The sequence below is a fragment of the Oryctolagus cuniculus genome, chromosome 17 (genome assembly GCF_964237555.1).
Source record: "Oryctolagus cuniculus chromosome 17, mOryCun1.1, whole genome shotgun sequence".
In the NCBI taxonomy this organism is placed as follows: Eukaryota; Metazoa; Chordata; class Mammalia; order Lagomorpha; family Leporidae; genus Oryctolagus; species Oryctolagus cuniculus.
Genome location: NC_091448.1, coordinates 21,092,395 through 21,106,751, shown reverse-complemented (window position 1 = coordinate 21,106,751; position 14,357 = coordinate 21,092,395). Strand labels below are relative to the sequence as shown.

The 14,357-nt window shown below is 60.1% G+C and overlaps 1 protein-coding gene across 1 annotated transcript; it reads right to left on the bottom strand.

Annotated features, from left to right (window-relative positions):
* Nucleotides 1-258: 258 nt before the first annotated feature.
* On the bottom strand, nt 259-4,134 carry KRT19 (keratin 19). The gene is made up of 6 exons (XM_002719381.5): nt 3,563-4,134; nt 1,815-1,897; nt 1,442-1,598; nt 989-1,150; nt 743-868; nt 259-619 (listed from the first exon to the last, which is right to left on the bottom strand). Exons 1-6 carry the CDS (start codon nt 3,980-3,982, stop codon nt 365-367), a joined length of 1,203 nt encoding a protein of 400 aa, XP_002719427.1. The 5' UTR covers nt 3,983-4,134; the 3' UTR covers nt 259-364.
* Between the last annotated feature and the right edge of the window lie 10,223 nt (nt 4,135-14,357).

Below are 14,357 nucleotides of genomic sequence, written 5' to 3'. Positions count from 1 at the left end.
GGCTGGAGCAGTAGAAACAGACAACAAAGCCCCTCAGCTCTGGGGACCTTGGTCTACTGCACGCGCTGTGGAAATGGTGTTTAGTTCACAAGGCCGTTGTCGGATCCGGTGAGAGAAATGAAGACTTGTGCGCGCAGGAATTACCATGACAACCAAAGTATGTTTGTCCCTTCCCTTTACCGGGACAGGGTGAACTTGGGTTCAAAAGAAAATCTAAACTGGAGCAGGCTGAATTAACAAAGCAAACTCCCGCCTCCCTCAGGCCATAAAGTTTTATTGGCAGCTCAGGGGAGGAGCCCAGAGGAAGGACCCCTCCCCTCCCGCAACCCTGCCAGGAGCAGAGCCCAGCAGCCAGCCGGGCAGCTCAGATGACCTTGGAGGTGGGCAGGTTGTTGTAGTGGGCGTCCTGGCCCTCGAGCAGGCTGCGGTAGGTGGCGATCTCCTGCTCGAGCCGCGACTTGATGTCCATGAGCTGCTGGTACTCCTGGTTCTGGCGCTCGGTGTCGGCACGCACATCACTCAGCTGGGCCTCGATGCTGCTGATCACCGCCTGGATCTGCGCCAGCTGCGCCCCGTAGCGGGCCTCCGTCTCTGCCAGCGTGCCTTCCAGGGCCGCTTTCTGGGGGGGGGGGGGGGGGCAGAGGAGGTGTGAGGCCTGGTTCCCAGAGCCGGTGTGGGCACGGCCACCACGAGCCAGGCTGCACCACCGCACTCCCCCTGCCCCGAGCCGGGAGCCACGTACCATACTGAGCTGTGACTGCAGCTCGATCTCCAGGCCTTGCATGGTCCGGCGCAGGTCGGTGACCTCGGACCTGCTGCTCTTGAGCTGCTCCGTGTTGACTGCCACCTCGCGGCTCAGCTCCTCCGTCTGCAACGCGGCAGGAGGCAGAGGGGATCAGCATGGAGGCAGGTGTCTGGGGCGTGGTGGCGCCTCGAGCCCTCTCTCTCCCTGCCACCCCGCCAAGGGCACCGGCTCCCCACTGCGTACCCGGCTGTTGAACCAGGCCTCGGCATCCTTCCGGTTCTTCTCAGCCATGACTTCATACTGGCTTCTCATTTCACTCAGGATCTTGCCTAGGTCAATGCCTGGAGCAGAATCCACCTCCACGCTGACCTGGCCACCCACCTGGCCCCTCAGGGCACTGATTTCCTGGAGAGACAGACATCAGGGAGGTGGGTGTGTCAGGGCCCAGAGCCTGCTGGGCTTGGGCCAGTCACTCCCCCACCTCCTCAACCCAAAGTTGGGGGGCGGGTGCGAGTTCAGGTGCAGACCTAGGAGGCAGCACTGGGAGGGTGACCAGGAGGCCGCCATCCCCTGCTGAAACCCAGGGAGCTGTGATCCGCACACAGGGCTCTGGCCGCAGCCAGAGGACACAGGACGGAAGTGCCCTCCGCCCTGGGAAGCAGGGGCAGGATGGACAGGGCCCAGCGCGAAACGTACCTCCTCGTGGTTCTTCTTCAGGTAGGCCAGCTCCTCCTTCAGGCCCTCGATCTGCAACTCCAGGTCGGTTCTGGCCAGGGTCAGCTCATCCAGCACCCTGCGCAGCCCGTTGATGTCGGCCTCCACGCTCAGGCGCAGGGCCTGCTCCGTCTCAAACCTTTCAGGGGGAATAGTTGCCATCAGCCCAGAGTTTCCTCTGCAGTGCCGAAGACCCAGCCTGGAGGGTTTGCTGCAGGCCAGCTGGGAGGGAAGGGGGATGGAGGGAGGGACAAGAGGCAGTCCTCCCACTGCACTGAGCCGCTCTAAGAGCCCAGGAGTGCCAACCCCTCTCTGCCCTGACTCGCGCAGCCCCCACCCCTGTGCAGTCACTCACTTGGTTCGGAAGTCATCGGCAGCCAGACGGGCGTTGTCGATCTGCAGCACAATCTTGGAGTTCTCAATGGTGGCACCAAGAATCTGGAAGGCAGAGGCAGGAGGCTGGCACCGGTGCAGCGACCGGCACTGCCCACCCACCGTCTGCCTCTGCGCAGGCTCTCTGCACACCGAAGCCCCAGCTGCCCCGCTGCTGCCGCATGGCCTGCTCCCTGGGAGGCCTTGAGAGTCAGAGCAGGAGGAAACACTGCAGGGGTCCAGGCCTGGGAAGGACACTCTGAGACCTGTGCCCAGACACATTCTCAGTGGCCTGAAGGGGGTGTATAAGCCAGACACAGGGGAACCGAAGGGGAGGGGGGGGATCAAGAGAGGCACCAAGAAGGGCTTCCCCCTTTGCACCCCCACTCAAGGCTCATCCTGCCTGCAGGGAGAGAATCCCAGTGGTTGAGCACCTGCTAAGCACTCTGTACCTCATCTCTACAGCCTCTGGAGAGAGCAGGTCCCAACTCATTAGTCAAGCACACCAGGGGGTGATTTGCAGGGTTTTGTATTGAAACAGAATAGAACTTCATTCACTTTCAATGTTTGGGGGGTAGCCTTTGGTGCACAGGCTGAGCTGCCACTCAAGGTGCCCACACCCCTTATCTGAGGGCCTGGGTTCCTGCCCAGGCCCTGCTAGCCATTCCAGTTTCCTGACCACGCACACAGCAGATGGCTCAACTACTTGGGTGGGAGAGCAGGACGATGTTCTGCCTGGAGCTCCTGGCTTCAGCCTGGCCCTGCCCTGGCTGTTGCAGTCATTTGGGGAGTGAACCAGTGGATGGGGGATCCCTAGCCCTCACTCTGCTCTCCCTTTCAAATAAATAAAATGTTAAAGCACAGCAAAACAACAGAAGGGATCACCCGAGCAGGGTAGGAATTGTTTTAGAAACGTGTGCCTCTATGGGTGGGGGTGACGTGTGAGGGCCACAACAAGACGCCTTTCTTATTGTGGTCACCGTTCTGGTTGGCTCTGCGTCCTGGATACAGACACAGCTTGGCAGGCCCGAGCTCCCGCAGGGCGGGCTGCCGCTGTAGCTGTAGCCGGTGCTCCCGGGCAAGCAAAGACCAGGGACCCCTGCCTGCGTTCCCTGTACCCGGAGCAGCGGCCACAGCGCCCGCTCCCTTTACCCCCAAAGCTCCGTGAAAGCTGGGGCCCCCAGGCCAAAGGCAGTGGGAGGGGCCAAAGCCTTAGAAGGAAGCCAGACCTGCAAAACCAGAGGAAAGGAATGCAGGGGTCACAGGGAAGGGATAGGTCTGGCCCAAAAGGGACCACTTCCTCCCATGACAAACTCCCGCACCTGCCCGCTGCGGCCCGACGCCGCGTGCCACCGGAACCCCTGACCCAGGCCTCGCAGACCCGCGCCCCTTCTTCCTCCCGCCCCGAAATCCCGCCCCGCCGCCTCCCGGGCCCCACCCACTTACCTGCCCTGCCCAGCTCCCCTCCCCCTACCCACCGCCTCCACTTCCTGCTCCAGGGTCCTGCCCTGAGGTTCCGCCCCGGGCGCCTGCCCTGCTCATTCGGCCTCAACCCACGCGGCCCTCCCCGGACGGGCTCGCTTCCGCTCCCCACGGGAGGTGGCCCCGGCGCCCGCCACCCCGACTCTCGCCGCGCCCAGCCCGCCGGGCGGGGATTCTGCGGCCGCCGCCCACGGCCCGCCGCCCGCCTCGCCGCAACAGGTGCACTCTGGCGGCCGGGCCGCCGCCCACCTTGTCCCGCAGGTCCTCGATGGTCTTGAAGTAGTGGCTGTAGTCGCGAGAGGGCCCGGGCCCCTGCTTCTGGTACCAGTCACGGATCTTCACCTCCAGCTCGCCGTTGGCTTGCTCCAGGGCGCGCACCTTGTCCAGGTAGGAGGCCAGGCGGTCGTTGAGGTTCTGCATGGTGATCTTCTCATTGCCAGCCAGGAGCCCGTCGGACCCAGCCAAGGCGACCCCATAGCCGCCGCCGTAGCCCCCAGAGGAGGACGAGGACACGAAGCGGGCAGAGGACACAGACACGCCGCGGCCACCCGAGCCCCCGTGGATGCTGGGCGCGCGGAAGCTGCCCCCGGCCCCAAAGCGCACGGAGCCGCCGCCCAGGCCTCCGAAGGAGGAGGCAGCGGACGACTGGCGATAGCTGTAGGAAGTCATGGCGAGGAGGAAGAGGCTGCGGCGAGAGCGAGCGACACTGGCCTGAGTCGGGCAGACAGCAGGAGGAGTGGCGAGGCCCTCACCTGGCGCCTTTTATGCCCACGGCAGGAGGGGGAGGGGGAGGGGACAGTGTCAGGGGCGGATATCTGAGCCCCAAGGAATTTGCAGGCTCCAGAGCGCAAACATGGACACTCACCCCATTGGTCAGTTCCTGGTAGCTCTGCCCCCCGGCCCTCCCCTACCAGAACCCGAGGTCCCTGCCCTGCCTGGAGCTGCCCCACCCCAGCCCACTCCCGGCTCTCCCCCGGGAACACACATTCACCCCAGCAAACACACACACACACACACACACACACAGGTGGATACACCTGGCCCCAGGAACTCACTCACCCTCTGCCTCTCACCAGACTCCCAGAGTGTGACAACCCCCCCACACACACACACACACACACACAAGGAATTGCAGCCCTGCTCAGATTACACTCCTGTTAATCTCTCACTGGTCAGCAGTGGCTTCGACCCCTCCATTAGAGCCTTGGGATCCTAACAGGTGCCCCCAAAGAGTGCCTTCACCAGATTCCCAGGCCCACTGAAAGTTACAGCCAGTCAGCCACGCCCTGGGGCTCCCACACCCTGGGTTCCCCTTAGTCCCCTCTGACAAAGGAGGAAGGTGCTTGGAGCAGCTGGGACCCAGCGGCCCCACCCTGCTGTGGCCATGCAAAGCCTGGGTGACAATAGGGACCTGAGCGCAGCTGCAGGGAGCGGTCCTGGCTGCGGGACTGGGGCCTCTACAAGCCCAAGTGCAAGTCTGACCCTGACCCCGAGGCTACACCTGGAACCCCCAACGCCCACCTGCACCTGGACAGTTCCCCACACAAAAGCATGGGGCTGTTCAACAATCCATTTATTAGGCTGCTTTAGAGAATGGGGCCTGAAGTGGGGGAGGGGGCGGCATTTAGCACCTGCCACCCAAAGACAAGACAAGGACGGAATTCCTGTCCCCCTGAGACAGGATGATCTGGGTGCCTGACAGGTTGGTCCTCATGGTTAGGACGTGGATGAATGAGTGGGTGAATGAATGAGCCGGGGAGAGCACCACACAGTGCCACGCGCAAGGCGAGCTGTCCCCACCACTCACTGCCCCAGCCCTGCTACTCAGCCCGGGCAGCAACTCCCCCCACACCAGGGGCCCTGCAGCAGTCTCACCCCAGCCCCTGCACCGCCTTCTCCTGTCCTCACAGAGCCCCCCTCTGCCTCTAGGCGGGAGTTAAGGAGAAGCAGCCATCTCCAGCTCTAAGCCTCAGCTTCCCCCCTCGAAATGAGGGGTTCGGCTCAGCCCTGCTCTCTGCATAGTATCCCCTGGGTCATCTGTGACTAACTGAAAGCTTGTCCCCAGCCTCTGAAACCCAAGTCCCCAGCAAACTGTCTTGTAGCCAGCAGCTCCCCAGACAGGGACAGGGATGGGACAGGGACGAGGGGCAGGGCAGGCACACACGCCCACCCAGCACCAGGAGCAGCCCTCAGCCGTCAGCTGGCCAGCGGAAGGCTGTTCAAAGCAGTGACTCAGGGACAGGAAGACAGAGGCTGGGTCTGGGAGCCCCGAGGGGAAGAGGTGGCCCTGGCCATGAAGGCAGGGTGTGGCTGGGCCTTTACAAAGGTTGCTGTCGCCAGGGCTGGCCTGGTGAGTCACTCTCCTTATCTGGCCCTGGGGAGGAGGCCTGCTCCCTATGAGGGGCAGAGGGATATGGGCCAGATAGTTGCCAGAACACCAAGCCCCGGCCACATCTGTTGTGCGACCTGATGGGAGGGTCTGGGAGGAAAATCTGTCTCAGGAAACAAAGAACAGTTCTACTCCAAAGCTGAAGTGGGTCTAAGGGGCCTAGCATTCCAGCCCCTTCCCAGGGCCCTAACCCTGAGAACAGTCACCTCTAGCTGGGCAACAGTGTGCTTTGCAGCTCTCCCTGGATCCTCACCACAGCCCCCTAGAAAGAATATTCTTTTCTTTCTTTTTTTATTTAAGACAAGAGTTTCCGAGAGAGAGGTCTTCCCTCCTCTGGTTCACTCCCCAGTTGGCTGCAATGGCCAGAGCTGAGCCGATCTGAAGCCAAGAGCCAGGAGCTTCTTCCTGGACTCGCATGTGGGTACAAGGGTCCAAGCACTTAGGCCATCTTCTGCTGCTTTCCCAGGCACATTAGCAGGGAGCTGGATCGGAAGTGGAGCAGCTGGGTCTCATTTCAAATAAATACATCTTTAAAAATAAAAAGAGCTGGGGGAGAGAAAGGTACATATAGAAGACCTCATGAACTTGTGGATGCCATCGCCTTCCCCAAGGACCACAACTCGAGCCACTGCTGTCAGTGACGTGCACCAGGCCTCGTGGATGCCGGTGCAGGGAGACAGAAATGCAGGCAAGGCACTGGCAGCCTGGTGGGGGCTTACGGATACATGTTAGTTTTGACAAAATGGGATAGATTAAATACCTGTAGAAATTTTTGCTCTCTCCTACTAATTAACGAACATTTAAAGAGAATTAGAGGCCGGCGCCATGGCTCAATAGGCTAATCTTCCGCCTTGCGGCACCGGCACACCGGGTTCTAGTCCCGGTCGGGGCGCCAGATTCTGTCCCGGTTGCCCCTCTTCCAGGCCAGCTCTCTGCTGTGGCCTGGGAGTGCAGTGGAGGATGGCGCAAGTGCTTGGGCCCTGCACCCGCATGGGAGACCAGAAGCACCTGGCTCCTGGCTTTGGATCAGCGTGGTGCGCCAGCCACGGCAGCCATTGGAGGGTAAACCAACGGTAAAGGAAGACCTTTCTCTCTGTCTCTCTCTCTCACTGTCCACTCTGCCTGTCAAAAAAAAATAAATAAATAAAGAGAATTAGAGACAATGGAAGATGAGACACGTTGACACCAATCTATAGCACAGCAGACAAGGGGCTCAGACCCAGGGATAGGGGGTGTTAGGAGGGGCAGAGAGGGCAGGGCAGGAAACCCCAGGAAGGCTCAGAGATCAGGGGCCCCAGTAACTCTGGGAGAAGCCAAGGCAGGATGGGGAGCAAAGCCCACTGGGGGTTTCTCTTGGCAGATCCGAGATCTGTGAGACCCAGCGTAGCCGAGTGAGTCCCTCTCCCCGGCCCAGGAGGAGACGGGAGACTTCCTTTGTCGCAGCAGATTGGGAAAATTACGAAGTCTGGTCATAGCAGGTGCGGGGGTGGCTCTAGGCAGGTGAGTCTCCTGCACATGCTGGTGGGAGGCAAACAGCTGCCGTCACCTTGCAGCTGCTTGGCAGGACCTTCCGTTTAAGCAAATCCACCTGCCCCACGAGCCACAGCTGCATGCTCCGTGTTTATCCAGGAAGACCAACCAGGGTTCTTCCAAAAGCTCCTCGAAAAATGCATGAAGGGAAGAACACGCGTGCATTTTAACATTGTTTCTCACTGAAATAAACACCTTTTCATTCCATTTTCCCATGAGCTTGCAGAGAACACGCTTTGCAGCGTGGTTTATCATTTGGAAAGACAGAAGCAACCCCTGCAGGCGATGGTTGAGCAGCTCACTGTGGAGGACCCCAGGAGGAGCGGCCCTGGGGGCGCATGACAAACTCAGCTGACGTAGCTCAGAAGATGCCTGCTCCTCCAGGGACGTGGGGACCCTAACGGAAGCGCACAGACAGGGCAGGACACGCGCAGCCGACAAGCAGCGCCTTTGGAGGGAGGCTGATCAAGGGGAGCAGTCCCAGGACCCGAGCTTGAACCTTCTGCTTGGGACAGTCAGGAGAACGTGTGTGTGTGCTTCTTGTTCATTAAGAGTAAATAAATTCTTCTCTTTTATAAGACTTGCTTGTTTGAAAGGTAGAGTTACAGAGAGAGAGAGATTTTCCATCCACTGATCCACTCCCCCAATGGCCACAACAGCTGGGGCTGGGCCAGGCCAAAGCCAGGAGCTTCTTCTGGGTCTCCCACATGTGAGAAGGGGCCGAAGGAGTTGGGTCATCTTCCACTGCCTTCCCAGGCACATTAACAGGGAGCTGGATCAGAAGTGGAGCACCCTGGACTTGAACCAGCGCCCATGTGAGATGCCAGCATCGCACGTGGTGGTTTTACCCCCTATGCCACAACACCGGCCTCAATAATTTGTTTTTTATTTTTAAGATTGATTTATTCATTTATTTATTTATTTGAAAGAGTGACAGAGAGAGGGAGGGAGAGAGAGACAGAGAGATCTTCCATCCACTGGTTCGCTACAACTGGGGTCGGTCCAGGCCAAAGCCACTAACTAGCCAGGAGTTCCATTTGGTTCTCCCACATGGGTGCAGGGGCCCAAGCACTTGAACCATCTTCCACTGCCTTCCCAGGTGCATTAGCAGGGAGCTGGATAGGAAGTGGAGCAGCCAGGGCTTGAGTCAGCACTCAGATATGGGAAGCCAGCATTGCAAGTGACAGCTTAACATGCACACCACAACTCCAGTCCCTAAATAATTTCCTAAGAAATGCTGTAGGGCTGACTTTTAGAACTGGCTGAATTCAACACACTCAGTCCCCTCCCTACACGCACCAGCGACTTCAGCCTCACCTCATCCACACCTGTGCCCTGGTGTTGGTTTTGTTCTGTTTGGAGAGGCAGAGAGACAGGTGAGACAGACCATAGACAGACAGAAAGCTCCCATCTACTGGTTCACTCTCCAGATTTCTACAATGGCTAGAGCTGGGCCAGGCCCAAAGCTGGGAGCTAAGAACTCCATCCGGGTCTCCCTCGTGAGTGGCAAGGGCCCAGTTACTTGAGCCATCACCACTACCTCCCATGGTCTGTATTAGCAAGAAGCAGGAGCCGGGTATCAAACCCAGGCACCGCAATGTGGGGCACAGGCGTTAACACTCGCACACTCTGGCCTTCCACTGGGAAAGGAGAGAGGAAGCTCTGGCGAGCAGAGAGCAGAGGCAGACAGAGAGACTCCGGGAGAGGTTCTAACTCCTGCCCCAGGCCGTGGAGCTGCTTTCACCCAAGAAGCAAAAGGGCAGAACTTGTCCAAGAGAAACTAGGCGAGTTCCCGGTGCCTTGGACCTGGCGGGGAGTCTCTCATGCTCTGACCACCCAGGGACCAGGAGCTTCGGGAGCACCCTCACAGTGGGCAGGGCACATGCACGCTGGGGCCGGAGCTGGCAGCCCAGCACAGCATGCCCCGTGCAGGCCTGCAGCCAGCAGCCACCTGTCAGCTCCTGTGAGGTGCTCCCTGGGGACCCCCTGGGCTGCGGGGGCAGGGGGCCACCGTGTGAGGCAGCGGGCACCTGGGCCTCCAGCCAGTCGACACAAGCGTGCAGAGTTGTGTCTGCTCGTCTCTGCCCAGCAGCAGCAACAGCAGCAAGAGAGCACCACTCCTGAGCAAGAAGCTGGCAGAGGGGCCGGCCTTTGGCACAGCCGCCAAGACATGGCTGGCGGCTCCCACGTCCCACACCCGAGTGCCTGGGTTCAAGCCCCAGCTCCACTTCCAGCTCCAACTTCCTGCTAATGCTCACTCTGGGAGGCAGCAGGCGATGGCCCAAGGACCTGGGTCCCTGCCATCCATATGGGGGACAACTCGGACCGAGTTCTGGGCTCCCAACTTCAGCCCAGCCCAACCCCAGCTATTGTGAGTGTTCGGGTAGTGGAACAGCAGATGGGAGATCGATCCGTATCTCTCTCTCTCTCTCCCTCTCTCTGATTTTCAAACAAAGAAAACAAACAAATTAAAATAAGCTGAAAGAGCAGCAGATGTTTGTGAGACCGAAGAGCAAAGAGAGCAGAGCCTAGCCGGGGCCAGCGGGCAGGCCTGCTGCTAACTCGGTGTGGACGGGCCAGGAGGAGGCCAGCAGGCGGTGGACGCTCAGCCAGGGAGCTGGACTTGGTGGTGAAGACGGTGGAAGTCAATTTCCTCAAGAATGTGACGCGGTCGGTCTGACATTTCAGAATCCCATGGGTCCTGTGCGGTCGCCAGGTCGGTGGGAGGTGGGCAGGTGCAGGGCCGGGCTGGGGAGGCCAGTCCAGGGTCTGTTTGAGATGAGAGGCTGCATTTAGTCACAGTGACGGAACAGACAGAGAAGGACAGGGACAAACCTGGCAGACCTGAGACAGGGACAAAGCCCAGACCACTGCCAGGGAGAGTGTCAGCAAAGCCAGGCCCTGAGCCACCCACACCTGCTCCCTCAGCCTGGAAGAATCAGGCCTCCGGCTGGAGGAGCCCAGCGGCAGCACGGGCCAGGCCTTCTGCAGTCACTTCCCACAGGTGGGGGCCCAGGAGGGGGCAGGCAGAGGCCTGGGTCAGGATGGTCCCCAGTGTTCCTGTGTATGTCCTCAGGGGAGGAAAAACCAGCCTGACGGGAACCAGGGCAGACCATGGGGGAGGGAAGAGAGCTGAGTCCAGGCCCAGGCCGCGGGGGAGGGGAGCGGTCAGCTGCCCCTTAGGCGCCACATTCCACACCTCGGGAAGCTCTGGGTGGAGTCTGGCCCTCCAGTCCTGGGCTGAGGCTACGTGAGGAGGGACCACGCCTGCCTCACTCAAGTGTGGGCTGTGCTCTCGCCCTGGCCTGGACTGTCTGGACCCCATGTGGAGCCCCAGCCCTGCCCCCAGCCACACCCAGGCCAGGCCAGAGACCAAGACATCCCAGCACCTGCCCTGCAGTTTAGAACCAGCCTGGGGGTGGCGAGGGGCTTCTTCCTCACCAGCTGTCCTCCCTCCCATCCGGGCCCTCCAGGGGGACTGCCTCCCTGGGGGAAAATCCAAACCTCTGATCCCATGAGGCCCAGGGAGGTGACCTCACCTGGATAAGACTTGTCCAGGAACCATGCGACTGGGGTCCCCCTGGCTGCTCTGGGAATTGCCAGCGGGAGCCAAGGGTAGAAGCTGGAGCCCTGAGCCTCGTGTAGTGTCCAGTCCAGAAGGGAGACACAGGGGCTTGACCTGGGGCCAGCAGTGGGCACGGGGAGCGGGGGCCTGGCGGGGGGTGTCTCGACGGCTCCTGGTTGTGGGGATGTTTCCCGGATCTTATCCCAAGTTCTTGCCCTCATGTGAGACCAGAATTCAAAGAAGACGCTTAAGTAGGTGCATAAAGTAGAGCAGGATTCATTAAAAGTGAGGAAGTGAGGGCCGGCAGCCCCTAGGAGAGACGCTCGCCCGAGACAGCCAGAGTCGCCCACGAGGAGAGCGGTGGGAGAGGCGAAGCGAAGGGCCAAATGGAAGGGCAGCTCCCACAGCCAACAGCTCCCTCCGGGGGGCCCACGGGGTCCGGGTGGTCAAAGAGGTGGGTGTGGGCGGGGTTTAGCATGCCCAAGGTTTTCTGGGAGTTTAGTTTCCAGCTGTTCATCATGGCTTCTCCACCTTGGCAGTCCCAGATGAGATGCAGGGGCCTCCTGGGAAAGCGGGCGTACTGCATTGACATGCAAGGGATGCAGTCACAGGACAGAAATCCGGGGAAATGGCCCGGCACATTTATTCCTATCTAGCTCCTGCCTAGCTCCCGCTCTCGATGGTCTGAGGCCCAACCTGGCTAGCACATTCGCGACAGTTGGAGGATCAGTCTCGGGCAGGACAGCCGTCACCCCCAGGGTCCCTGGGGGTCTGTCCTGGGCAGAGTCCTGGCAGAATTAGGTTCTACTCACCAAGCACCACCCTGGCTCCGCCAGCCCAGATGCCCACCGAGGGAGGGGAGGGCAGAGGCTATTACCCACTTTGGCCCCGCCTTCCCAGGTAGAGCCCACGGCCTGGGGTGGGGGTAAGGAGATGACTTCCGGCCGTTTGGACATTTTCATCATCCGGGCAGCGCTGACTACGCATCACCTCCGGAATGGGAGGGGGAGGGGGAGGCAATGTTTGTGGTTCTGACTCATCGGGCTGGGGCTGCGACCTGGGAGAAGGGCCGGCAGATTAGCTGAGTTTCTGAGCCAGCCAGGCTGAGGGGGCAGGGAGAAAGACATTCCTAAGAGCAGCTAGGAGTTTCAAAGCCTTCTGCAGACAGGATGCTGAGCGCCTGCACCTCCCAGTGCCCCCTGCCCCCGGCTCCTCCTGGCTCCTCCTGGCTCCTCCTGGCTCCAGCCAGCTATGGGATAAACATTCATCAGGCAGCGACCCGCAAGGAATCCTGCAGCATGGTAGGCAACTCCAGGAAGGCTGGGGCTGGGGGCTCGGGAAGAGAGAAAGGGGGCATTGTGCTCAGTGGACCGTCAGCGGTGGGGGGAAGGCACATCCCCCATGTCAGCCAGACACACATGGCCCCCACTTCCATCCAGGCAAGCCCTCCCCGAGGCCAGCCCCCAGCCCTCTCCGGGGTGCCCAAGCACAGTCCAAGGTGCCAGCCATGCCAACACACCAGGGAGGGGCAGAGTTCCTCCAAGGGGCCCCAGTGCGGGGTCCTGCCCAGACCCTGATCCTCCAGTGGAGTGTGCTGGAGCTGGGGGAGGGGCTGCCTCATCTCCAGGCCTTAGGGAGTGAGAACATTCACCAAAGATACCAGCTTAGCTCGGTCAACACAGGGCTAGGCCTTTGGCACATGCACACCAAACAACACCTCCCAGTGGAGAGATCTGTATCTGGGCTTTCAGGAGGAAGGATTGGAGCCCAGAGAGCTCCCAGAACCTGGACTCCCTGTTCCTGCTGTGTCCATTTGACTCTGTCTTTATCCTCACCCTAACAGATAACACGTAGAGGGGCTGGCAAAGCGGGCTAGGCCCCCGCCTCTGCTTGCAATGCCAACATCCCCAGCGGAGCACGGGTTCCAGTCCTGGCCCCTCTGCTTCCAATCCAGCCCCCTGATAATATGCCCGCAAAGGCAGCAGGTGATGGTCCAAGTGCTTGAGTCCCTGCCACCCACATGGGAGACCTGGACGAAGCTCCCAGCTCTGGATGTTGAGGTCATCTGGGGAGTGAACCAACAGAGGGAAAGAAGGTCTCCCCCACCCCCACCCTCAGTAGCTCTACCTTTCAAATAAATAAATGCTCAAAAGGGGGGGAGGGGCCCCTCTTTGAGCAAAAACTGGTGCTTAGCCCAACTCCAGCAGTGTGCAGGTCAGAAAACTGAGAGATATGTAGTTGTAGGGGCCAGCGCTGTGGTATAGCAGGTAAAGCCGCTGCCTGCAGTGCTGCATTCCATATGGGCGCTGGTTCGAGTCCCGGCTGCTCCACTTACTATCCAGCTCTCTGCTATGGCCTGGGAAAGCAGTAGAAGATGGACCAAGTCCTTGGGCGCCCGCACCCATGTAGGAAGACCTGGAGGAAGCTCCTGGCGCCTGGCTTCGGATCAGATTGGTGCAGCTCTCCTCTCCCTCTCTCTTTCTCTCTCTGCCTCCCCTTCTCTCCATGTATAACCCTGACTCTCAAATAAATAAATAAATCTTTAAAAATAAAGAAAACTGAGACCCACGTGGGAGACTCAGCGACCTGAGCACCCACAGCTGGTTTCCACTGAGCTGAGAGCAGCAAGCAGGCGCCCTGGGTCCTGGCTGTCTGCCCCCAGGGCCAAGAGACAGAAAGCAGTAAACAGGACAGGCTCCAGATGAGAGCAGGTCAGAGAAGGGGCATTGACAAAGAGGTGCAGGAACAGGGCAGGGGGCCCCATGAGAGAGGGGGACTTCCTGGAGGAGGAAGTCCTGAGCAGCCCAGGAGCTACAGAAAGTGGGGAGTGGAGGCAGCGGGTGGTGGGACCCTCAGATAACAAAGACGTGCTGTGAAAACAGGCCACGCGTGACGAGGCGTGCTCTCCAGAGTGTGGCGCATGCAGACTCTTTGAGAGCATGTAGGTACTGGCTCCATTCCGCTACCCAGGGGACCGAGGGCCACCTGCTTAAGCTTAGTGTAGTGAGGGACAGAGTTGGGATTCGACCCCCAGGGGTCCGGCCCTGCACCTGCCAATCTCCCGCTGTGCCAAAGCAGAATCAGGGGAGCAGGGGGCTGCAGAGCTGACTAGGATTGGACAACGAAAGGCCTCACAGGCGAGGCCCCCGAAGTACGTTTTCCACCCCCGCAAAAGCTAACAATGTCTTTAAGCCAGGGGCTGACACACACCGGGTGTCAGATGAGCCGGGCAGCCAGGTGCAGGGCGCCTCGGAGCTGGGAACACCAGGGCTGGCGCCTGGCTGGATCATCCCAGAGCCCCGCCCCCCCCACTCCTCTCTGCCCCGCCCCCATCATCCCAGCCTTATCACTTCAGGAGGGAGGGCTGCTGGCTGCCTCCAGCACCAGGCTCACCTGCCTCAAGCCAGCTCTGGGCAGCTCACTCCCTGCCCACACACTCTCATTGTGTGGTCCTAGGCCACCTGGGACAGAGAGCTTGTTTACAATGCTGATTCCTGGGCTCCACCCCAGGGTCACTGAATCACTTCTCCCTGGGGGAGCCTGCATTTTTTAAAATAAGC

What these genes read in the sequence shown, in the direction of transcription:
- KRT19 (XM_002719381.5), bottom strand. Translation starts at nt 3,982, where the DNA reads ATGACTTCCTACAGCTATCGCCAGTCGTCCGCTGCCTCCTCCTTCGGA. An exon ending in GCCGATGACTTCCGAACCAA is followed by an intron (nt 1,599 to 1,814) that starts GTGAGTGACTGC and finishes TCCCCCTGAAAG; the next exon opens with GTTTGAGACGGAGCAGGCCC. An exon ending in TGAAGAAGAACCACGAGGAG is followed by an intron (nt 1,151 to 1,441) that starts GTACGTTTCGCG and finishes CTGTCTCTCCAG; the next exon opens with GAAATCAGTGCCCTGAGGGG.